Source organism: Phyllostomus hastatus, unplaced genomic scaffold (genome assembly GCF_019186645.2).
Source record: "Phyllostomus hastatus isolate PE091 unplaced genomic scaffold, TTU_PhHast_1.1 phas_scaffold_21, whole genome shotgun sequence".
Taxonomy (NCBI): domain Eukaryota; kingdom Metazoa; phylum Chordata; class Mammalia; order Chiroptera; family Phyllostomidae; genus Phyllostomus; species Phyllostomus hastatus.
In genome coordinates this window covers 44,392,014-44,416,781 of record NW_025334017.1, presented here as the reverse complement: position 1 = coordinate 44,416,781, position 24,768 = coordinate 44,392,014, and the positions used below count along the sequence as shown (strand labels likewise).

The following is a 24,768-nucleotide window of genomic DNA, read 5'->3' as shown; positions in this document are numbered from 1 at the left end:
GCCTGCGCGGAGCCGTGAACAGCCTGGCGCAGGGACCGTGGTTTCGTTCCTCCTATGAGTCAGGCTGCTGATCACCTCTGCTGTTTTCACCCCAGCGCTGGGGCTGTGTTTTCAGGCGGTCTCCAAATTCCCAGCTGAAGGAAAACAGAACCTGCTCGGCCCGCCTGCGCCGCCTGCCTCCTGGTCCGAGGCGCGGGCGAAGGGGCTGCACGCTTGGCCAGTGGCAGGCCTGGGGGCGATGCGTGGGGGTGTGCATTCTGTTCCTCTGCATCGGGGACATCGACGGTCTCGTCCACCCAAGGGAGGCCTCGTGTAGAAGCCAGAACGAGGCAGTGGCTGCATTACCGTCGTCCTTCCCTCGGCAGGTGGGCCCTCTCAAAGACCCCCGAGTCCACGGCAACCACGGGGCCTTCGCCCTTCAGTTAAGCCCCTCCGTGACAGTCGCGGGAAGCCCCTAACGGCCTCCATTTGCTCCTCCATAAAATCAGACGCCGCAGCCTATTTGTGTTTGCGAGTTCCACAGAGCATCTGGCCACGCCAGGTCGGTCCCGTCGTCCTGCAACCGTGACAACCCACCTTCTGCTGCAGGAAGCGTCTGCGAGGAGCCATCACGGTTCTCCACCCCCCAGCCTGCCCCGCTCAACGCCATGCCTGGCGCCGCCACTTCCCGACTTAGAACTCGTCCACGGTGCCTCCCCACCAGTCCCAGCCCGTGGCTGCACCCCAAAGCCCCCCAACTCTGGTTCCTGCCTGTCGCTCTGGCCCCACGTCCTGCCCCGTTTCCCGCACACCCCATTCTCCAGCCACATAAGGCACATGTAGGGTCCCCATGAAGCCACACCGCTTCATGACTCCCTGCTCTTGCACGAATCTCCATTTCCGGGATGTCTTTAGCAGCCTCCACACACAGATGGGTGCGTGCACACACACAAGCACACACACACACACAAGCATGTGTACACACATGAAACATGTGCACGGACACATCCTTGCTAATCCGCTCTTGTCGAGCAGCAGCTGTAACTCACCCTCCAAGTTCACGCCAGCCTTTTCCCCCAGTGAGCCCTCCCTCCCCGGCCGCCAGCCTGGGGCGGACGGAGCTCTTTCACGGGACGTTCTCGCTCTTTCCATTTCCCTCTCTCCACCCAGACCGTCAGTTCCTTGAAAGCAGAGCTACGATTCTGCTTCCCTGAGAATGTAACATGGTGTTTGACATAGACTTACACGTTGAAAGCCTGGATGGATGGATGGATGGGTGAATGCACAGAAGGAAAAAAGAAGCAAAGGGTAGAGGGAAGGAAAGACGACATATTTCTGCAGAAAAATCCCATAGAGAACTAGCTCCACTGTAAGAACTTGTAGTGAATAAATAAAATCTAATGTTCTCCAGAATGGAAAACGGAAACCTAGATGATTTCTCTGGGATCCTCTTTAACGGGCCAGCCCAGCATGCCGGCTGCCAGCTGGGGATTCCAGGGAAACCGCAGGACTGGCCATGAGGCCACAGGGTGAACATAGCTGACCCACTGGAGCTGCAAACGAAGCCCCGAGCCCCCGCGGTCTCCGGTCCCTGGGTTAAGGCCACCAGGCCGACGGGAGTCGTGGAGGTGACTGTCCCCACCGCCCTCCGAGGGGATCACCCCGATGAGCCCCCCGAGGCAGTCACAGAGACCCGGCTCCATCTGCACAGGACAACGTTCTGCTTGTAGCCTCACGGCTGTGTTGCGGACGTTCTTCAGACGGAAAGAGAGCCAGTGAGAACAGAGGGAGGAATCGCGGTGCGATCTCACTACTCACCACCCCCGCTGTGGCTCCCACTCTCTCTGAAGCCCGCCACCCTGGGGCCCGCTCTGGTGAAATACATGCAGGTGTTCCCCCTCCAGGAAACAGTCTCAGCTGCCCCCCCCACCTCCCAGGTGAGCTGGGGGCCCATCCTGGCAGACAGGAACTAATAACCTAATAATCCAGTTCTGCAGAGGGAAACCTGGGATCAGAGCTTCGGTCTAGCTCCTTTATTGTACAGGACACGGGTCCCTACCTCCCACCCCTCTCCCCGCCTCCCCCAGCCCTGCCAGCATCCCGCCAGGGAACAGGACTTGCTTCAAGGCACAGGCAGAACAGGTGCCTTGACCTGACCCCTAGCTGGCACCCCTGTCCTCCACCTCCTGCTGCTCCACCCGTCAGAGGGCACACCTGAGTCAGCGAGCCTCAGAGTGGGGCTCCCAGACCCCTCTGCCAGCTCTCCCTGCAGTGACTAGAAAAGCAGCTCTGGCCACACACGCCCACCCCCCCACCCAACTCAGAGACGGGCAGTGGAGCCCAGGACCCTCCTCGGGGAGTCGGGGGACACAGCGGCAGGTGCTAGAGCACACCTTCATCCCCGTGAGCCCGCTTCTCCCACCCCGGCAGGTGGTGCCATCCACTCCCTCCGCCGGTTCCTGTCCTCTGTGTCCGGCTGCTCGGGTCCCAGAGGAGCTGAGGTCCCTCGCCCACAGACCTCTGGTTTCAGGAACCTGAGTCCCTCCTTTGAGTCCCCCCTGCTCTGGGCTCGCCGCATGCATGACCTCATTTCGTGCGAGCCTCAACCTCTTCATCTGTCGCACGGGGCCGTTCCCTGCCACCGGGGGCTCTGGGAGAGGGAACTACTTGGGAAGGTGTATTCAAACGGCAAATCCTCTAGAAACGCTGGTGTGAAGCGGTTGTGTCGCCGGTGTTGGTGTGAAGATTTGGCTGCATCTTAAGCTCCGCATGGAGTTTAGAACTTGGCGTGGATGTCGTGAAAGGAAAGGGAGGCCATGCAGCTTTTGTGTTGCAACCAATACAAACAACGGAGAAGCATCTCCCTCAATCACAGCACAAATGCCTCTGTGTCTCGTGTCACGTGGGAGGAAGGCTTTTCTGTGTGAGACCCTGGAAGTTTCTGTAGCGGACAGAACAGTGGCCCCCGAAGCTGTCCCCATCCTCATCCACGGGACCCGAGACTGTGTTCACTTACGTGGCAAAGGGACAGTACGGTTGCAGAAAGAATTAAGGTTGCTAATCAGCTGACCTTGTAACAGGGAGAGCGTCCTGGGTCATCAGCCGTCTTTAACTGCGGGGGCTGAGAAATGACAGGCAGAACCCAAGGGGGCTGTGACCACGGGAGAATGGTCAGAGGGCTGTGACGCCGCTGGCTTTGAAGGTCAAGAAAGGCAGCCGTGAGCCCGGACGTGCGGGCAACATCTTGAAGCTGAAAAAATCAAGGGCGGCCCAGGGCCTCCAGTAGGAGGGCCACCCAGCTGACACCTTGACGTCAGCCCGGGGAGACCCGGGTCAGAGTTCAAACCTGCAGACCTGTAAAATCGTGAATGCATGTTGTCTGAAGCCACTGAGTGTGTGGTGGTTTGTGGTGGCAGCAACGGGAAATTCACACAGCTCCCATTCAAGGAGTCTGCAGCTGTATTCTAGCGAAGATGGCTCCAAGGCTATTGACGTGCAAGGCCAAGGACAGCCCCCGTCAACCTCCACCAGGAGCACTGCCCGGAACGGTCAGGTCCTGGGCTCATCGATGGCCCTCTGGGAGGGGTGGCGGTGAGCAACACGTTGCCACAGCCAGACTAAGAAATCTCACGGAGCACGCGGGGCAGGCCCTGGCCTTTGTCACAAAGACAGCGCAGCCCAGACCCCACGGTCCGGGCTTATCAAGAACCAAGGGGAAGGGATCACTTCAGTCATTGGGTTCTTCCTTCTGTCCCGCCATCTGTGCCTCCAGCTTCAGCTGCTGCCTGCTGGGTGGTGACGGCCTGCCCACACGTACGCAGCGGAGGACTGAACAACTTCCCAACACACAAGTGAACAGCTCCCCGCTCTGCACGCCCACGCTCTGAGCGCGCCGGTGGCCTTTCCCGCGGCCTCGCACAGCTCAGTAACAGCGATTGGGGCGGGGGGTGGACCTACCGCACCCCAGTGGGTCCTGAGTGGCATTGCCGGCGGCTGGGACGAGCTGGAATCCTTCCAAGCACCCATATCGCATCCTGGGAGAGGTGCCAAAGCCGTCCCCTTGGAGGAAGCGGAGGGAGGTGTCCGCGGGGAACGTCTTGGAGTCCAGATGGAGCTGGAAGGTCCCACTCTGGATCAGATCCGCGAAGCGCCCGACCAGATCCTCGCCCACTAAGGCTTCCTCTGCAAGACATGGGACGGGCGGCAGTGTTAGCTCACTGTCCTCTGCGGGGACCAGGGGGACAAGAGCCACCCGGAGTGTCCACACCGAGACACAGGCATTACCCAGGGCTGCACTGCACAGAGGAGGAAGGAGACACAGACATTACCCAGGGCTGCACTGCACAGAGGGGGAAGGAGACACGGGCATTACCCAGGGCTGCACTGCACAGAGGGGGAAGGAGACACAGACATTACCCAGGGCTGTACTGCACAGAGGGGGAAGGAGACACAGACATTACCCAGGGCTGCACTGCACAGAGGGGGAAGGAGACATGGGCATTACCCGGGGCTGCACTGCACAGAGGGGGAAGGAGACACGGGCGTTACCCGGGGCTGCACTGCACAGAGGGGGAAGGAGACACGGGCGTTACCCGGGGCTGCACTGCACAGAGGGGGAAGGAGACACGGGCATTACCCGGGGCTGTACTGCACAGAAGGGGAAACTGAGGCCCACAGAAGAGGATGATTGGCCTGAGGTCACGCAGAGTCAGAAGCCCAGCCAGCCCTCCAACCCGCGTGTGCCATGTGATCCCCGCTGGCACGGGACATCACGACTTCAGTCACTAAGCTAAGGCGCACCACCTCTGAGCCTCCTTCCCCCAGCTGCACGATGGAACCGCCCCTCTCGCCGCCGCTGCTGATGCTGACGGGAGAGAACATGTGATGGGGCCACCCCAAGCGAAGACAGAGCCCCCAGGGGACGAGGAATCCTTCCGCCTCCATGTCTGCCGAGGGGCCTCCAGCGCCTCACGGCGAGTGCTTCCCAGGACGAGGGAGGACGAGCCCCACAGCTGGAGCTGGGCGGGGCCCCAGCACGCAAGGCACGTTCACAGCAGGCTGTCATACAGCCAGCAGAGGCCTGATGCTGGGAGGAAACACCTCTGCCTTTTGAGGCTCCAAATAGACCCCAGTTACCCGGGCTCTTTGCAGAGAAAGACAAGGGAACCCTTAATGCATCAGGCTCAGGGGTGGGGGGAGCGGACACAGTCACCCTTCCGGTTACACCCTGGCCACCTCTTCCAGAAGCCCCACCTCACAGGACAAAGGTGAGCTCCGGCCAGTCCTGACCCTCAGGGTATCGTGAACTCCCCCGCGCTTCTCCGCAGACCCTTCTCCTCTCCCAGCTCGTCCTCACTGCAACCGCCCTGCTTGGGCAGCGTGGGAAGGGGTTCACCGCCAGCAGTGGGCAGGGCGTGGACAACGAACCAGCAGAGACTCCTCCTCGCCAGTCCCTCCCACCCTTTCTTCGCACCTACAGCCCCTCTCTGGGCCCAGAAAATCAGGAGGAGAATTAGAAGATGTTTGCAGAGACGCAGTCGGGCGACGTGATTTAACTCTCGTGAGCTGTCGACCAGAAATGGGCTGATCTTTGCAGACGGTTCCGCACTCCGCTCCCGCTGAGGGTCAGGGGAGCGGGGGCAGTCCTCACCAGAGGCCCTCGGGAAAGCACCCTGAGTTCACCAGCCCCGCCCGCCCGAGGAGGAACCTGGGGCCCGGAGACCCTGCTGCGCAGCCTCTGAAGGGCAGCCAGGCGGGAAACGCACCCACGTCGCGCAGATCGGGCAGAGAGGCTGGCGGGACATCCTCGAGCCGCAACGTCCACGTGACGTTCACTCCCAGGCGCTCCCCGCTCAGGCATTCCACCCGCACCGCCGAGTCGTCGCAGACGGGAATGGAAACGGGGGTCCCAAAGGTCGGCACCTGCGGAGACAGACGCCCTCGGCTCAGGAACACGGCGGGGAGCCGGCTTTCCTGGGCCCGCGGCAGGCCCCAGCCTCGGTCTGTGCTGCGGTCTGTGCTGCTGCTGGAGGAGGCCATCGCGAGGGCCTGACGGCGGGGCGGCCTGCCAGCTGCACCCCGGCCATCGCCATCGGGGGCTCCTCGCCCCTCCCCCATCCTCGGGACCTGCGCTCTGCCCGCCGTCCCCGCAGTGGAGGCTGCTTCAAGGACGCAGCCTTGAGGTGGACGAGACGGAGCTCCATGAAGGTCTCCGCATAAACTTTGAAGGTTCTGGTGGGCGGTATGGAGACCTGCTCATCTTGCCCCCGCCCCAGACAAGCCAGGCACGTGAGCCCCCTGCTGATGGGCACTGTCACCCACCAACCTGGAGCCGTCTCACCCTCTTGCTCTCTCCTTGCCCTCCCCAGGGGGGCCAGTTTGCCAACCGGCACTTCCTCTAGTCCTCCCGGTGACCTCCCTCAGGGCGTGAAGCATTCCCACCCTCTCCACCCCACCTGAGAGACACGAGGCTTGGAGAAGGCGGATAATCTACCCTGGTCGCACGGCTTACAGACGTAAGTGTGGTGAGAACCCAGTGTCCTGTGCTTCAAAGCCTGGAAGCTCCTGTACCCGGGGTACCACAGTTCAAGGGCGAAACGACCTCAGCCGACTGGGCAAACGTGCTCACAACAGGCACACCCAGCAGGAGGGACACAGCCCTTCCTCCTCACACGCCGTAGCGCCCACGGGCTCCTCCGCTGTGGCCACGCAGCCTGGCTCCTCCTCCCAGCCTGGGCACGGCCGCATCCAGGGCCCCCTGGATGTCTGTGACTCCCAGGCTGCCTCGGGATGGGTGGGTGGGTGGGCGGCGATGGGTCTGGAGTGCCACACCAGCTCACCCCGGAGAGGGGGCGCCCCAGGCACCTGGGGGACGGCTCTGGGGGGGCAGCCTGTGCTTCAGGGCATCATCAGCACGGCGCACCATGCCACAGACTGGCACCACGCTGTGCCACGTGCCACGCACCGCAGCACACCCAGGGTGAAGGTGATGTTCATGCTGTCGTCCCTGGAAGGGAAACGGCTGGGCGCCTGCCTGGCAATGGGCTCCGTCTTTGAACATTCTCCACTAGTCAGGCCCCGTGCAAAGTGCGCTGAACACAGGAGCTGGTTTAGTCTCTAAAACAAGCTGTGGCCTCAGGATTACCATCGCTGCCCATTACAGATGAGGAAGCAGCCTCAGGGAGGCTGAGGAACTGCCAACAAACGGTGGAGCTGGGATTCGAACTCCTGCTAACCCGGAACCTGTGACCTCAACCTCTCAGCAGAGCGTACCAAGCGAGAGAGAGCTTTGGTGGCACACAGCATCTCAGAGAATCCGACCCTCCAGGGTAGGTGCTCCCGGCCCCGCTGCACAGGCGGCTGACGTGAGGGCCCGCCAGGCCACTCCAGGCCCAGGTCACGCAGGAAGGAAGTGGGGGAACCAGGCTTTGAACCAGACCCATACGACTTGAAAGCCTGTGTATCACCTCTGACCTCTGAATAACACCTGCCCCTGGCCTGAGAGGCCCTCTGTCTCCTGGTCACACCCTGACACTTGTTCCCGGAGGCCCCCACTGCCCAGCCCCTGCCCCGGCTGCCCTCTCACCCATCAGCCTGCAGCGGGCTCCTCTCTCAGGGCTGGGGATTCTGGGATGTTTCACCCCTCGCCGTGGGAGGTTTAACTCCCTCCTCTCAGGAAACAGCAGCACCCAGCACCGTGTCTACGCCCAGCCCTCGAGCCTGAACCTTACTCCCCGCCATGTTCCCTGTCTCCACAGTGCAGTGTCTGCTAACTAAGCCATCCAGGTGTTTCTGCCTCCCGGGGGGGCCCAAGTCCTCCTGCTTCCAGTCGGGTGTGAGAGAGTCTGGGCGGACCTGGACGCACTGAGCAATACGTAATCATGGGTGACACTCTCTACAGCCTTCAGGAAACTCTGTGTACACAGAGGGCAATGGCCCCTGCTGACCGGTGGGCTGGAGTCATCAGGAAAAGGAAAGTACAGTGTCCCCCACCGCCGGGCTCGGCAATGAACAGGGAGTGCTGGGACTGTTGTCACGTGCATTTCTTTGGAGCAAAGGGGGCAATTTATGTTTCTGTTTGTTTTAGAATCAACACTCTCCAGTTTGCTTGTGTGAAAATGTGTGTTCTGCAAAATTCTCAGCGTTGGGCGCTGAACACGAGTTGCTCTGATGAATTAGCAAACTGGGAACGGAACGAGGAATTACTGAGTTGAGCGACTTTTGAAGACGCGCTCTGTGAATTCCGGCGGCTTCAACTCGCCCGCGCCTGCTACACGGCTAAAAGCCTGACGTGCGTTATTTATGGTCCCACGTCTTTCCAGCTGGCAGGCTCCAATCTCTGCTCAGAGAGGACCCCTAATGCCTTCCCGTGGGTCTGCCAAGAAACGCATCTGTCCCGGCGGCGCAGGGAGTGGGCTGCGGCACCTCTACCACCCTGCCCCGGGTTCCCAGGCTCTTTTTCCACGGGCGGTGGCTGCACTCCGTGGCATCACAGCTCTGCCACTGCCCAGCCCTGTGCCCCTGGGCAATCACTGAACCCTCTCGTCTTCACTCCCCCGACCTACAAAGCAGCAAGAACAGGGTCACTCTGAAGCCTGCGTGAACCCCTCCACGCCAAGGGACGCACGGTGCCTGGCACACGAGACGTGCTCAGCACACGTCTAGTTTGACATCTTTACGTAGCGAGAATGGCCGGGGATGAGGTGACCTCCGACGGCGCCTCCGCCGCTGCACCGTTGGCCTTGGCCGAGCTACTTTCCCCTCCTGGGCCTCAGTTTCCCCACTGGCGAAATGAGTGGGTGTCGAACTCTAGGTTCATTTGAGCGCTGAGGGTTTCTGACACCACGACCCCGAGCTGAGTCCCAGCGCCCGCCGTGGGGAAGGCCCGGCACCTACCTGGATGCGGCAGAAGCCGCGGGCTGTGAGCTCGTCCAGGATGAAGACCTGGAACGCCAGCAGCAGGCCCGCGTAGTCCGCACTGCACGTCTTGCCCGGCGGGAGCTGGAGCTGGACCTGCGCTCCGGTCTGCAGGGTCTGCCACAGCTGCGGCCCTGCAGGGAGCGTCAGAGGTCAGCAGGCGCGGGTGACAGCCCTGTGGGACCCTTTGCTGTCCCTTGTTTGTGTTTTTTCCCCTGCAAAAACGACCCTCCTTCATTTAGTTTGGAACACGCAAGCACTGCCATCTTGCATTGTCATCCTCGGAGCCTAAGTACTTCCTAGCCTGACAGCTGGCTCTGAGATTACTTAGCACGCACAGCCAGCACCGCCTGCCTCAGCCTCTAACCAGGCTGCTTCCCATACTGGGGGTCCTAGTATCCTTCTTGGAAGAACTTCCATGCTATCTTGCATTCCAACAGGGCAACGCCGTGTGGTTTTGCCAGTGAAGAGCAGACACCACAGCCCATAGGAAAGGCGTGCCCCAAGGTTGTTCAGTGCACAACCCACACCCCGTACACAGCAGCCCTGCACTCGGCTTTTGGAGTTCGAGACCCACACCTCTCCCCTCCCAAGTCCCAGGTCCCTTGCTCTAAATCCACTTGTGACCAGCCTGCTCTGGACCTCAGCTCAGGCCACTTCGTCATAGTCAGGGCGACAATCCACTTTATTTGCCCACATCGCATTTGGACTTTTTCTGGATAGCATTCTCTATCCCAGAATGCTTTGCAACAAGTACTGTCCTTGGACACCCTGCCAGCCACTCAGAGCCCTGTGCCAGTCCCAGCGCCCGCCCCTGCCTTGCCTGGCTGAGTAACGACGCCAGCCTTTGCCCAGGCAGACGCAGCCAGAGCCCAGGGCTGCCTCCCAGCCAGCGCACGTGGCAATGTGCTCGTGGCAGGGCAGGGCAGGAGCCCTGCCGACATTCAAACAGGGCACAGGCCCACAGCTCTGCCTGGCACTAGCCCAGAGCTCCAGACGCACCTGGGAGAAGGAGCAGCTTGTGTGGCAGAGTCGCACTCAGATGCCAGACAAGCAGCTTGGAGCCTGTCAACACCAGAGTAACCGATACGGCCACTGGAGCACCTGCCCGTGAACACGGTCCTCTATCCGAGACACCCCAGTGGCGCCTGAAATGATGGCAGCTCTCCAAGGAGCAGGCGGCTCCAGAGGAGCCAGCAAGGGGTCTGTGAAGCACACTGGGCTCCTTCTAGAAATGCCCCAGCAGGCCCTTGCTCCTGCCCTGGAGGCCACCCGCGCACGCACATGCGAAGGCTACACAGGTCTGGAACGCAGGAGGCCACTCACGCTGGCAGGCCCGGGGATGCGGCGGCGGGGACAGCCAGCGTCTCCTCTCGGGGCTGCACGCCAGTGGCCCTGCTGGGAACATGCTCCAGGAGCCCCGGCGGCACAGCAGCTGGCACCGCTGGACGGCAGCGCCCTCCGGGCCCAAGGCTCGCTCGCACAGGATCGCTCCACCAGCCACGTCCGGCGCGTTGAACGGCAGCGGGCACTGCGGGCCTGGAGGGAGGAGAGAGGGCCGGCTGTGGGCCTCCACCCAGCACAGGGGGCCCAGCGCCCCAGCCTCTCCCCTCCCCTCCCTGCCCGCAGGTATGCCAGGCTCCTCGGCACCTGGCCTGGGCCCCTCCCGCCCTCTTCTTGGAGGAGCCGTCCTCCTCGCTCAGCTTTACCAGACCCTCCAGCAAGGGCGACTCTCATCGCCAGCTCAGACCTCTCGAGCTGCTTCTCGTCTCAGACCCGATCACCAGCCGGTCCTCCCCACCTCAAGGCCAACACACCCTAACTCACTGCTGCGCCCCCGCCACGCCTGTCCTTGCTTCAGCGCCTGGCACTCAACGCACGGCCCCTCCCGCCACCCAGCTGTCCCGGGCCAGAAACACACGGCGGCCCTCTTGGACGGTGCCCTCCCCTGCCCGGCGTCAGCGCAGGCTGCGGCCGCCGGCCTCTCGACATCTCCGCGTCTCCACTGCACCCCTTCATCTTCTCCTTGGACCCTTAGAGAAGCTTCCTCGTCCGGTCCCTCCCGCTCCCAGCAAAGGAACTGCAGCGGAGCCGGACGTCAACTCTCCGTTCCCGGTGCTGCTGACCCAGCCCTCTCCCCGCCCCGCTCCCCTGTGCCCAGCCCCGCAGCCCCCAGGAACGGCTGGCTTCCCCCGAACAGCTCTTCGCCACACGCCTCTGCCTGCCCATCTGCCCACAGGACGCCCTGTGGGCCCTCGGTGATCTGCCTGACGCCCCCGGCTTTCCAACCCTTCTGTGGTTCTCCTAGGCCTTCCCGGGCCTCCTTTCTCCACACTCTCCGGCAGCTGGCACAGCCCCCCATGCTGCCAACGAGTCAAGCGTCCAATCGCTGCACGCGGTCTCCCCGCGGGACAGAGCCACGGACGGAAGCGGGGGGCTTTCCCCTGCTCGCCCAGGCCGCGGCACAATGTGGACCGCGGATGCGGGCGGAACAAGCGGGTGAGTGAGCAAATGAAAGAGCAGACACACTCAGCAGGATGCTGTCTCACCTGACTAGAGGTTTACTTAATTGTCTGACTCTGGGGCACAGCCTCCCCGCCTGTTTATGTCTGGCTCTGTGACTTGCAGTTCACATGGGATTCTCGGGGATTCGGGGGCCTCAAAGATGGACGACGGCTCAGTGTGAACTCCGAGGTGCAGCCCTGACTTCCTTCTAACAAGAACGATGGCCTCTGGCCAAGAGTCTGCGCTGTGATTGGCAGGGGCGGACTGAGTGGGTTCGTACACAGACTCCGGCCGCCGCGGGCTCTGGGGCCGGGCTGCCAGGCATGGAGTCCTGGCTCGGTCGTGCACCAGCTGAGAGCCCCAGAGCCAGTTAATTAACTTCCCTGTGACTCAGTTTCCTCCCCCCTAAAATGCTGAGGATAGCAAGAATGCCTGCCTCCTAAGGACGGAGTGACTCAAAATCAATTAAGGCACGCAGGGAGCTTAGAAGAGTTGCTGAAACATAATAAATGCCCGATACATGTCAACTGTCATCATTGTTATTAACAACAAAGGGAGTATGCATTGCTGCCCACAATGACAATTTTAGGATGTGAGTGTTTGCACAGCTGTCCTTGGAGGAGACCCCTTGCCCCACAGACGCGGGCCCTGAATACCTCTTCTGCCCTACGGCCCACAGCAGCACGTGGAGAGCCGGGTGTGACCCCAGAGGCTGTGCGTGGCGCCCCCAGGCTACGTGGTTTACAGAGACTGTTTGAGTTAACCCTCACGGTGATTCTAGGGAATCACTATGATCCCGCATGCTTATTGCACAGAGTGGGGCACTGGGACCCAGGGAGGTTAAGGGACTAGCCCGCGGTCACCCAGCAGGGAAGTGGAGAGCCGACACCCCAGCCTGGCTGGCTGGCTGGCTGGCTGGCTGGCTGGCTCCCACCTCTGAGCTCCCTCCACCGCACTCCGCAGGAGGCCAGAAGGAAGAGCCGTGGGGGGTGGGGCTCGTGTCAATGCTGGCCGCTCCACTTGCCGGCTGTGTGCCCTGGGACATGCGCGTGAACCTCTGAGCCCCAGGTCTGCCATCTGTTAAACTGTGGGACTGTCCTATCCATTTACCTGCATGGGATAAGGGATAGGAAAGGCACCTGTGAACAGGTGAGTCTCTGCACACGTGAGCTATGATCATGGAAGCCTGCAGGACCAGCCACACAGGGGCTCCCCAGCCCCTGAAAGAGCTGCGCCCCCAGGCCTGCTCCTGGAGGAGACACGTTGGTCGGTTCCCCGGGTCCCGGACCGTGCAGAACACTCTCGGGTGCCCTGGGAATTGGGCATGGACTGTTCCCACCCTAAGGCTGATTCCACTTCCCGCGGAAGCACACGGCAGGGGGTCCCTCTCATAGACACCCACTGAGCGCCTGCTGCGTGCCCTGCGTGGGGGCAGCTGCTGAGGCCACGGAGGTGAGCGTGACAGGGCCCTGCCCTGACCGCGGCCCCGCACAGAAGGGGGCGAAGCGGGGGGCTGGGGAGAACAGCTGGGCCGTGAGACTGCGGGCACGTCACAGGCTGGGGGCGGGAGGGGGGTGGGCCGGAGGGCAAAGCGCCCCCACCGAGACTGGCACGTTCTCTTTACAAATACAAATACAGACTTACGAGTACAGGAGGTTCCCTCTACACATATAAGTCACCAGACTTAGACTTAATCAAATGTCTCTGCAGTCCCGAAAGGCTGCTTAGAGACCGCAACACTTAAGAACAGCGCCGTGGCACAAGAGCAACGGGAGCGCGCGGCTCCCGGGAAAACCGGGATCCCTGGTGCAGCGTCTCTCGGCCCCGCCAGACCCAGCACCCCAGCTTGTGGGGAACACTTTGCGACGCCCTGATGGACGGTCCTGAAATGAAATGCAGAGTCCGCCCTGCTTGCTCGGGTGGATTTTAAAGTGATTATAATGCCCTGTGACTTGAGCAGCTGGGAGAAATAAAAGGCCAGTAACTGGTAATGAAATAATAGATTTGAACACGTAATAACCTATTTCAATATTCTGATACATACTCCTATGATACAGTTTAATATTTGGATATTATAATACCCAAGTAATTTTTAAAGTAGCAATAGAAACAAACAAGTCAACGCCTGCCCAGATTCCCAGAGCTCAGGCTGAGGCGGACCCCTCCCCACCACTGAGGATGTGCTCTCGGGCCCCGCCTTCCTTCCCCCTTGACATTGGGAGACCAGGACCTGGAAGCCCCCTGCCGGCCAGCCGGAGCTTCCTGGGGGCCAGCTCCGGGGACGCCCACAGGGCCTCTCCCCAGTCTCAGCTCCAGGGCTGAGCTCTTGCAGGAAGCAGACACCAGTTTCGACCTCATGGGAGTCAGTGGCACCCCCGGGCTCATGCTCATCCCGGGCCCCCCTGCCCCACTGTCTTGCTCCTCTGGAGTCCCTCCTGCCCCCACCCCCTCCCACCCCCACCCCCACCCCCACCCCACCCCTGCCAGCCTGAGGGAAGGAATAGAGGAGCAGGGCCCACGGCTTACTCTCACAGGCCGGCTGGCCCCCGGCCACTCGGGTCCCCGGCACCTCCTCTCCGTTGCCCAGGACACACCAGCAGCTGCCCTGGGCCGGGTCACACTGCACGGGGGAAAGGCCTCCGTCCTCTGTCCCGCAGGCCAGGGTGTCGCCTGGGCCGGCTCCGCTAGAGAGGACGCCAGTCTGCAGTGGCGCACAGAGGCCCAGGCCTGGACACAAAGACAAGTCGGATGGAGTCCTTACCCACGGAGGCCCCAGAGCCCACTCCGCCCACAGGTGCCACCCACCGCCGCCTGCGTGCAGGGTCCTCCTGGGTCTGCACTGCCTGCCGCTGGGGCGCCGACCTCGGGCAGGGCGAAGGCCGGGCCTCACTCTCTGTGCACCCCACCGCGCGCGCACACACACACACACACACACACACACACACACACAGCCTGCCCTCAAGGAGCTCGGAGTCTGCAGGGAGATGTAACATGGGAGCGACCGGGAGTGTCCGACATCTTCCCGGCACACGTCATCAGTTCAGCTCAGGTAAGCTCTTATTGAAAATATGCGTATAAACAAGTAAGTGAGCAGCCATAGTTTGGGGTGATGAGAGCAATGACTGGGGGTGCTCAGGGCACTTCAGGGGCCGCAGGAAGGCCCTGAGCTCAGCGACGGACGAGAGGCCCGCAGGGACTGGGGGTCAGCCAGGGAGGGTGGGGAGGCGTGGAGACACTGCGGGGCAGAACCTCAGCCCGAGGTGGCCCAGGAGGAAGGGTGTCGCCCTCTTAAAAAGCCTGGCTACAGCTCATCACACCCGCCCGGATCCTGAACAGCGGCAGGAGGAGGAGAGACGGGAGATGCAGGAGCCGTGCATGCGCAGGCAGGGTGGTGAGCAGCGGGGGCCTGGCCCTGGGGACCACGGGGCGTGTGGGTGGCTCTCAGGAAGAGGACGGCTGTCAGCACATCTGGACTTGAAGGACGGCATCTTGACCGCACCGTGGGACCCAGGCCTGGAGGCGAGGGACCCGGCGGGGGCCCTCCCTGTCATCAGTGCTGTTCATCTGGTCACCCCGCAAAAGCACCAGTGCCCGTCTCAACTGGGGCCAGCAGCAGCTTGTGCTTCTGGGTCACAGAGCACATCCGGACTCCCTGCCGTGTGCATTTCTCCCAAGATCCCCCTGAAGCTGGGGAATGTTGCTCCTGTTTTACAGATGGGAAGACTGAGGCACGGTGAGGGTAGGAGCTGCCGTGGCTCTGGGAGTGGCAGAGCCGGGACAGGCAGCCAGCGCCTGGGACGCCGCACCCAGGCCTGGGTACACGGGAGGAGCCAGGGGCACAGGGGGCGGGGCGATTACTCACACTGGGCACTGCTGTTGGTGCCGGGCACGGCACCCTCCCCCGAGGCCTGGTCCACGCACCAGACGCCGGCCTCCGACGCCTGCAGCCTGGCGAACTCTCCTGTCTGGGACAAAGCCAAGGTCGAGTCACCCTGGGGGAGGTGCTGGTGCTGCCGCCCCCAGGCCGGGGAGCAGATGACAAGAAAGCCCCCTCCAAAACTCCCGGTGACTGAACGTTCCTTCCCAAACTTCCGCACACGGCGGGAGACGGTGTGGGGCAGGCGCTCTCCTAATCCAGACCCCCTCCACACACTGTCGGAACTGAGGGCGGAACCGCCCCATGAGGCGGGGCCACGGGCACCCCGTTCTAGGGACCCCACCTGGCCTTCATGAAGCCCCTGGGGGCTGCACAGAGCAGGCGGCGCCGCTCCTGCCAGACTGTCTTAGGGCGGGGAAACCGAGTCCCGAAGGCCTCATTTGGCGGGTCGGCGGTTAAGATTCTAGCATGATTCCTTTCTCCAGGAGCCTTTACTCCCAACACCCGCCGCTGCCCTGAATTACTACAGTCACCCAGGGGGCCGGGGAGGGCCACAGAAGGACGTCTCCGTGGACGCTGAGAAACTCAGGTGTAATGTGCACTTGACTTTGCCAAGATGACTTTAAGGAAAGCACGGACATGTGTAAGCCATTTTTCAAAGAGTCTTCACGACTGGTATTTCCTTGGGCCCTCAAAACAACCCCAGCACCAGGCAGGGTGGAAATGTGGTCTGATCACGGGATTTAAAAAAAAAAAACGAAGCGTAGAGGAGGTGAGTAAGTTGGCCAAGGTCACCCGGCAGACTCTGCCAGGACGGAGACAAAAATCCAGACCTGGTGCCTGTGAGCTTTTAACAAAAACAAATTTATTGCACGCCACAAAATTCGTGCTCGCCCCGTGGGAGCAAGTCCCGGCTTCCTTCGCCGCCTCCCTGGGCCCCCAGGGCCTCACCTCCAGGCAGGCTGGGACGAACAGGTCTCTGGGCGAGGGGTTTGCCTGGGGTCCAGCCTGCTTCCAGCCGGAGAGCAGCGCGCTGGCTCGCGATCTCTCGCAGGTGGTGGGGCCTGCGGGAGAGAGGGAGACGCCGTCGTGAGCGGCCCGGCGTAGGTCCGGGGCTGGCTGAGCGTCAGAGCCGTGCCTCTGGGTGGGTGGACGGAGGGGCCCTCACGGAGCGCCGGAACCTCACGGGAGAAGCAGGCGGAGGTTCAGGACCACGATGCATGCGAATGCATCATCCGTGAGACGCAAAGGGGACAACTGATTTCCTGGGTCGGACGCCAGGGGGAGGCTCTGCTGCAGAACAGAGGTGAGCTGGTGGGCGGGACCCAGAAGGGGGTGGGACCGCCCAGGCAGCAGGTCTGCAGGGGACACCCAGGGCCCTTCACCTCCCCCCCCCCGCCCCCCCGCCCTGCTGACTCTCCACCCAGGAAATGAGGAGGGACCGAGGTCTGTGAGAGGTCTTCCCGGGCTGGGGACTTGGGAAAGCGTGGTCTGGCTGCACGCAGGGGTGGGTAACAACAGGGGGCACCACCAGCCCTGAGTGCCCGGGCAGGGGGGTGGGGGGATGGGCATCACTCACACTGCGGGGCCTCGGGGGAGCGGGCGGTCAGCGAGGCGGGGACGTACTGCCCCGTCCCATCCACACACCAGCAGTGCCCTAGGAGAGAGCCACAGCGGAGTCCAGGACACGCACACGGGGCTCGTCCCCTGGTGTCCCACAAACCTCTATCCATCCTTCCATCCCTAGCAGGGCCGGAACGGTCCTCCACCCATCCCGCTGCCCGACACTGCTCACTGTCTCAGGCCTTAGCACCCCAACCCCCCCAGCAATCACCCACTTGACCTTCAGGCTGGTAGAGGGTCACTGCTCCCCTTGTACAGGTGAGTCACCCACGGGCCAGAGAAACTAAGGGATTTGCCACCAGCCACCACGGAGGGCCCTGAAGTCCAGCTCACTCGCCCTAGTGCGGGGCCCTTCCCACTAAATGGACAGGGGGCGCACCACTCGGCCTCCCACGGGCGCCCATCCCCCTCACCAGTCCCGGGGTGGCACTGCACGGGCTCCCAGCCTCCAGAGGCGTCGCACCGGGGCACGTAGGGGCCGGGCTGGGGCGGGGACGCTCTCGAGGAGCCCCCCGGGGAGAGGCTGCGGCTCCGGTAGAAGTCGAAGGCTGCAGCAGAGACAGGGGAGCAGGGGTGAGCCCCTGACCGGGACGGCTCCACGGCATGGGCTCTGCCACCGAGGAGAGCCACGCATGTCCCCGCACCAGCACACCGAGGCGACCAACGTTCCCGCCCAAAAAGGGACAGCGGTGCCTTGAACCGTGCCCAGGCACTCGCCGGACAGTCCCTGAAACTAAAAGTGTGGGCGGATGTTCGAGGGAGGCTCTGTCGTCCTCTCGCCGTGACTCCCGCACGGAGTCACTCGGGTCAACGACACGCCTTCAGTGCGGGAGGTAACAGCAGGGGCAGACGTGACCCTTTAACACGCACGGGCTCGGGCCCCAGCAAAGTGCCTGCTCCGGTGCACTGAGTCCTCACAACTGCCCCCGAGGGAGGAAGCATTTCCCCAGCTCAGCGGGGAGAAAGCAGCTCGCCGGCGGTCCTGCCCCCCAGAGGGGCAGGGGGCTGGACTTAGAACGCAGAAGCACATCTGTGTGAGCTGCCCTCTTGCCCTCTGCCAAACTCCTCTAATGTGGGTCTTTACCCCACTCAGACTGGGTTCTCCATGAAACCTTCTCCTGTCTCCAATCAGCTCCCCGAGGCCGGAACTTCCACCCCAAGGAGCGAGGGAATGGGCTCAGTGAGGAAGCTCCATGATGCACAGAGAGTCGCCCAGCTGATCGCTGTGCCCCGTCCTCGGCCCCCCACGTCCCCCCGTCCTGCTGGCCTCCCCCCACAGCACCCCCCACCAGGGACACGCTGGACATGGTGCCTGCCGTTGTGTTCAGGTCTGTCTCTTCCGTGGCAGCCTTTAACCCTTTGGTGCAAAGTCTCAAGTTTATTTTGCGCATGGAGTAGTGTCTGCCTGGTCGTAGGCGCTCAAGAAACATTTGGTGAGCGGAAGAAAAGAAGCGAGGGAGAAGGGAACGGCCACAGCCTGGGCAGCCCCGCCTCACACCGGGGTGCTCTCCCAACTCCCCCCCTTTTGGCGATGAGCCTCTCAGCTTCCAGAGCAGGGAGCTCCCCAAGCTCAGGACACCGCCACCCCCAGTCCCAGCCCATTGGAGGAGACCAGGACCCGTTGGGCCCAGTCGACAGGACCCGGGAGTCCCACAAGCTTCTGCCCGATTCCTGGCACGGCATCTCTGGGCTGTGTGATCGTGGGCAATGTGCCAACCTCTCTGAGCCTGAGCTTCCCCATCTGTGAAGGGGGTCTAACACTTAACAGGGTGAGTGTGACATTTGTATCAAAGGAGCTCATGCACCAAGCCCACGCCGGGCACAGCTATGGACCTCTCCGCCCACACTCCCCTCACCCGGGGACGCTGCAACCACGTTCTGTTGGCCAAAGACACTTTGTGGCCCTCGGTCCCTCCTTGTCCTGGGGCCCCGGTCCCCAGACTCTCCGGGACCTGGAGGTCTACACACAAGCTTCCTCTCCTCTGCAACAGCAGAGACGCCTCTCCCCAGCGTGAGGGACCCTGGGGAAATGAGCCATTCCGCTCCTTCCCGGCAGCCGCTTCCTCTGGGTCTCCAGCACCACACGTGGGCACGCAGGCCGGCGGCCAAGCGGAGGGGAGCGCCCTTCGCGCGACCTCGGCAGAAAACGCCATCGCTGCCACTCGGCAAATAAACCTCTGTGGCTCCAGCAGCTTCCCGTCCCCTTCCCCACACGCCCCCCACTAACCAAAGTGGTCGCAGCTCCCGGGGCAAAATCCCACCCTTTGAAAACATCAAATCCTGTCCGTGCACCCAATGCAAAACAACTGGTTTCTTGCCCAAAGCGAAAGCCCTGAGGCGTCCGAGGAGCAGAGAAAGAGGGGAGGGCAGAAGCAGGAGAGACGGCGAAGCAACACGAGCTGGGCTCCTGCCGTCCGCCAGGCCCAGGATGTGAGGATGAGTAAGACAAGACATGATGCCTTGTCCTCCAAAAGCGATGACAGGTGACAGGTGGAGCAGGACACAGGGCTGGCGCGTGGGAGGTGCTCACTCGGGAGGGGTTAGGGGAGCAAAGGCACCAGGCCCACCCACACGGCAGCAGACATCTGAGGACAGGGAAGCAGGGTGTGCCGGCCCACGGCCGTGGGCGCTATCTGTCTTGGCTCAGACGGCATCCGGAGGCAACTGCTTTGCTGTCACCCAAGACCAGAAAGCTCCAGACAAGAAGCCAGCCGAGATCACCTGACCAGGGACAGGGAACTCGGGCAGGCTTGGAGACAGGGGTCTTTTGTCCCTCTCTGGCTGGCACGGGGTCGGCGAGAGAGCCGGGAGGGGCCCGGAGCACGGGCAGAGGCCCTGGGGTGAGACAGGTCTCGGCCGGGCAGGGCACAGAGGCTCAGGGGCCGACCACGCTGCACGCCCAGGCTGTGCCAGCAACTCCCTGGGTCACCTCGGGCCTGCGACTGAACCTGCTTCTGCATTTTGAAAAGAAGCACAGACGGCGATTACAGCATCGTTCTCAGGAATCTGTTGGGCGGTCAGATCCACCGAGCTCAGGAAGTGCCCAGCCAGGGGTGGGTGAGTGCCCAGCAACCTGGAGCTGCTACTGCGGGTGAGGGCACTGCGGGCCCTCGGAGCGGCCTCTCCATCCCACGCAGGCGCAGGCTGGTCTCTTGGAGTCGGGATCAGGACTAGATGAGCTCACAGGTGGTGGGCGCCCCGGGGTTCCTCTCCTTTACTTCCCCCTTGGGCTGTTCCTAAATTCTTAGAAATGGAGGGAAGCTTTGGAACTGGCCGTGAGGGAAGTATGAGCCTCGGGGGCCACAGCCCCTCACCCATGTTAACGAGTGCGTCTGGCTTCGTGGGAGGCTGCAGGGGGGGCACAGGAGTCTGGACAATGGAGACTTGCGCCCCCAGGGGCTCTGCTGGAGGGCTGGGGGGCACCTGGGAGAGCCACGCACACCCCAGTTTGGACTGACCCCACAAAACCTCGGCCTTTTCTTCCGAGGGAACCCACCAGCCTGGGCAAACCAAGGCGGCAAAGCCCCGAGGACGACTGGAGAGCTGCCACCCCAGCGCCCGCTCCCCGGAGAGATGGGAGGAGACACAGGGCGTGTGCGACACTCACTGGACTGGGCTGCCAGACGCAGGGCGTAGTCGCTCCCGCTCAGGAACTGCTCTGAGATCCTCTCCCGGGGTGGGGAGCGTGGAGGAAGGGCGAGCTCCTCGTTGGTCAGCCGGATGCCCTTGGCCACCAGGAAACTCTCCCCCAGAGGGAACCAAGAATTGTTGGAAGCCAAGACCACCTCCTCCGTCTCCTTAACGAACTGCAGGACTCGAAGCTTCGCTTCCTCACAAGAGCCGGGACCTGGGGGCGTAGAGACACCGCAGACCGGCGCATCAGCACACGTGGCTCCCCGACCCCTCCGAAGCATGCACACGCATGCACATACGTGCACACGGATGTGTCTGCCTCAGCCGTTTCCTTCTCACCAGCTCTCTCCACAACCTAGACCGCCCGCCCTTCCTGTTTTGTCCCCACAACTTCATTCGCTCGAGATTCGTGGAGGACCAACCCTTAAGAGAGGACTGGTGATCGTGAGTGTCCGCCCCACACCAGGCACGGCCCTAAGCATGTTCACCCAGACAATCTAGTCTAACCCATGCGACAGCCGACGTCTGTGTGTGACTCTGAGGGTCGGCCCATTCCGAGAACTCGACGTTTTAATGGAGAACCCAGTGGAGGGGTCCCCAGGCCATTCCAAAGGCCCAGGGCATCCAGCTCCCATGGAGTGTTCTTGTCACCAAACGTCCTAAAAACCCACTGGCTGTTACAGCCTAAGTTTCAGCTGATGTCGAAATCGTCTGATTAATTTTAAGATCACCCAGAAAGGTGGGGGCGGTGCTGAACATCGCCACAAATGGGTGGAGAGATTCCAATGCACCTGTCACAGTAATGACACCTGTCACACCAGCCACGCTGGCTGGGGAGAGTCTGAGCTGGTAACGACCACGTTGAATCTGGCTGCTGGTGGTCTGAAACCGCGGCGGGTGTCTACTTGGTAACGAGGCACTTTAATCTGACGCCGTCTGCCTCATCTGTTTCCACCTCATACACCGCAGCTTTCCTACAAGTCCACTGTCCTTTAGTGAAGTTCCCTCAAGGAAAATAACGGCAAGGTGAAGGCAGAAGCACTTCCCGAGGTCCCGAGCACCCAGCGGTGCCCTGGTAGGTAACGAGACCATTGCACCGGGTGCCAGTTCACTAAACCGTGCGCCTGATCTCCGAGAGAGTCCAGAGCATCAGTCATGGAGGGTAAGAGCCGGGCCATATTCCCCTGAGAGCCGTCACCAGGCCTAAGAGAATGCTTTGCAATCAGAAGACGTCCAGTTAACATTTGGGGCCCTGGTGTAAATAATTATATGAAAACTTAGAACAGAGCTCCATTAGCTCTGCCAACCCCTCACCTCGCAGACGTGGGGAAATCGCTTCCCTTCTATGGCCCTCGCCGTTATGGGTGAATGTTTGTGTGACCCCAAAACGTATGTGTCAAAGCTCCAACCCCCGGTGTCATGGTATCTGAAGGCGGGAGCTTTAGGAGGTGATTGGGTTAATAAGGTGAGGTCACGCAGGTGGGTATAAAAAGATGAAGAGACCAGAGCACTGTATCTCCCATGAGGCTACACAGCAAGAGCGTGGCTACCTACAAGCCAGGACGAGGGCTGGCACCAGGACCCGAATCTGCCAGCACCTTGATCTTGGACTTCCCCCCTCCAGAACTGTGCGGAGTAAATGTCTGTGGGGTAAGCCGCCCAGTCCACGGTATCTGTTTTCAGCAGCCCAAGCTGGCATGCATTTGGTTTGCCCCGCCGTAGACCGAAGGGACGAACCTGGCCCCACCTCAACCCACATCCGGCTCTGGAACGCCGTGCCCTGCCGCCAGACACCCTTCCTCCAAAACACAAATCCCATACGTCACACGGTTTAACTCACATGCTGGGACCTTGCCCGGCTCGGTCCGGGTTCCGTCCAGCTCCTGACCAGTTCCGTCCACACACCAGCAGGTGCGAAGGTCAAAGTGCGCCAGAGGGGCACTGAAGTCTGAGTAGGGTCCTGGGTAGCGGCCGAGCTGGCCGCTGAGCATCTGCCAGAAGAGGTAGGGCTCCAGGAAGACACCCCCTCCGGGCTGGGTCCGGCTCCCTTCCAGCACCGCCAGCGGGACATCTTGGAGAGAAGGGTACCTCGCCAACTCCGGGAAGATGCCATGCTGGCCCGCCTCATACAGACTTTGAAGGAAGAGACGGAAGCTTCTGGAAGCCGCCTCTCGGAAGCTCCTGAGCTTCGTGAGCAGTTCGGTAGCGGGCAGCTCCCGGCTGGCGCCGCCGCTGTGAGCCCGCCACCGGTCGTACCACTCGAAGGCCTGCTCGCGGGGCCCGTCGCACTGCACCCGGCGCCACTGCCCGCCGGCGCCGCACTGGGGGACGTAGACGTCGGAGAGGGCGGAGGGCCTGCTGGAGTTGGAGGCCAGGGCCCGCGCCGCCCGCAGGAAGGCTTGCTCGGCCCGCAGCTGGCAGGGTGTGGGGCCTGCGGGGGACAGTGAATGCACGAGTCAGGTCAGGGCGTTGAAAAACACAGAAGATCAGGACACATGCCTGGGTTGCAGGCCATGACCCCCAGCAACCGCACATTGATGTTTCTCTCTCTCTCTCTTTCTCCCTCCCTTCCCTCTCTAAAAAATAAATAAAATCTTAAAAAAAAAAAAAAAGAAAAAAAAGCATAGAAGAACAAGATGGAAGCTTTTGACTGCCCAAACGCCATCCGACACCTTATGCAGCCACAGAGGCCATCCCGTCGGCACGGGGAGCCTCCCATCACTGAGCAGGTGCCACCGAGACCCACCGTTGTCACCACGGCAGACACGCACGTGGCAAAGCCTGAGGCCACATGCATCTGCCTACTCACCCCTTAAAACGTTTAACCTGATCGAGACCTCTCTGGGCAACTTCTAAGTCACCCAGAACATTTTGCCATGAACAGGAGTTTGTTTGAAATCTAGCTGTGCCTGAACTCTCTGTTCTCTGTGACACCTGGTGTCAGGGCCCCCGGAGAGAATCCGGGTTAGTAGATCGAGCACCCAGCAGACTTACATCGCATGGCTCGCCCAGGGCCACTCTGCGTTCCGGGGATGGCCTGGCCCTCGGCGTCCACACAGTAGCACATGGAGTCGAAGCACTGGACAGGCAAGAAGTCCCCCTGGCTGGTGCAGGAAGGCACGAACAGGCTGGACCCCGCAGGCTGGCGGCCCGAGAGGCTCTGCATCCGAGCCCTTTGCTTTTCACACTCTGTGGGGCACCGGGGCCGCCCGCCCCTGACCCTCGAGCCGGGCACTTCTTTGCCCCAGGAGTCCACACACCAGCACTCCCCAGCAAAACACTGGACGTCCGCATAGCTTCCTTCTGCCGTGCAAGACGGGACAAAAAGGCTGCCAGGCGCCTGCTCACAGCCCTGCGAGCTGAGCGCCACTTCCATCACGTCCCCCAAATCCCTGGCTATGTCTTCTGGCACAGAAACTGCATGTTGCAGGAAGAGGAGGAATTCTGGAAGGTCCAGGAGAGTAGCAAGGGATTTCAGGGCATTTTGGTTCTCTTGTAAGTTGACTTCAAAGCCAAAGCTGCCCACCACTGGCTTATTCATAGCACCGCCCTCCTGCGTGGCTCCGGGGGTCTCCGCAGCAGGACTCACATCCAACCCCACAGGCAGGGGTGTGGCCGGACCGACCAGCCCTCCCTCGCTCTGGAAGCCTGGGAGACCAAGTTGCTGGAAAAACCGACTGAAGTTAAAGGTGCCTCTTGTGCCAAGGGCTCCAGACAAGTTAAACTGGCCAGCATTCACCAAAAACTTCCCTCCAAACAGGTTTTGCTGGAGTCGCTCTGGGTTGGTGGTAAACCGAAGGGCGAGACGAGCCAGCTCGCGGGAGGGAAAAAGCATTCTGACGGCTTCTTGGAGGAGAGTCCCCGAGGCTGGGTACGGTGGATTCTGCCCTTGGACCATGGGCCGGAGGATCCCGGAGTCCACAAAGAGCTGCTGGATCCAGGGCAGGCACGGCGAGGCCAGGCCAGCTGCACCCCGAGAGGCCTGCCTTTCCCCGGGAGCCCAGGGCGGGCTGCGCTGGCCGGCGTGGCCCGAGGGCCCGAAGCGGAGCCGCGACAGGGCCTGCCGCCGCTCCGAGGTGCAGGACTGGTCCCCAGCTGCGCCGGACAGAGCAAACGGGAACACGGGTTTTAACATCGCAGGCAGCCCCGAGACAGCCCCTCGGGTCTGTCTGGTAGTAAGACGTCAGAAAACTCTGCCTTTTCCCCCTGTATCCTTTTACATTTAGCTTTCCCTT

General features: G+C 61.8%; 1 protein-coding gene across 1 annotated transcript in view; it reads right to left on the bottom strand.

The window, feature by feature from the left end:
- Positions 1–24,768, bottom strand: part of TG (thyroglobulin) — a 200,618-nt gene that overhangs the window by 160,610 nt on the left and 15,240 nt on the right. The window contains exons 9-20 of the mRNA XM_045861238.1: positions 23,528–24,628; positions 22,374–22,964; positions 20,508–20,747; positions 17,314–17,448; positions 16,857–16,934; positions 16,229–16,341; positions 15,263–15,365; positions 13,927–14,127; positions 10,222–10,434; positions 8,875–9,029; positions 5,745–5,901; positions 3,937–4,161 (exon numbers count right to left, since the gene is read on the bottom strand). Of these exons, the coding sequence (XP_045717194.1) occupies positions 3,937–4,161; positions 5,745–5,901; positions 8,875–9,029; positions 10,222–10,434; positions 13,927–14,127; positions 15,263–15,365; positions 16,229–16,341; positions 16,857–16,934; positions 17,314–17,448; positions 20,508–20,747; positions 22,374–22,964; positions 23,528–24,628 (3,312 nt within the window). The remainder of the gene's footprint in view (positions 1–3,936; positions 4,162–5,744; positions 5,902–8,874; positions 9,030–10,221; positions 10,435–13,926; positions 14,128–15,262; positions 15,366–16,228; positions 16,342–16,856; positions 16,935–17,313; positions 17,449–20,507; positions 20,748–22,373; positions 22,965–23,527; positions 24,629–24,768) is intronic.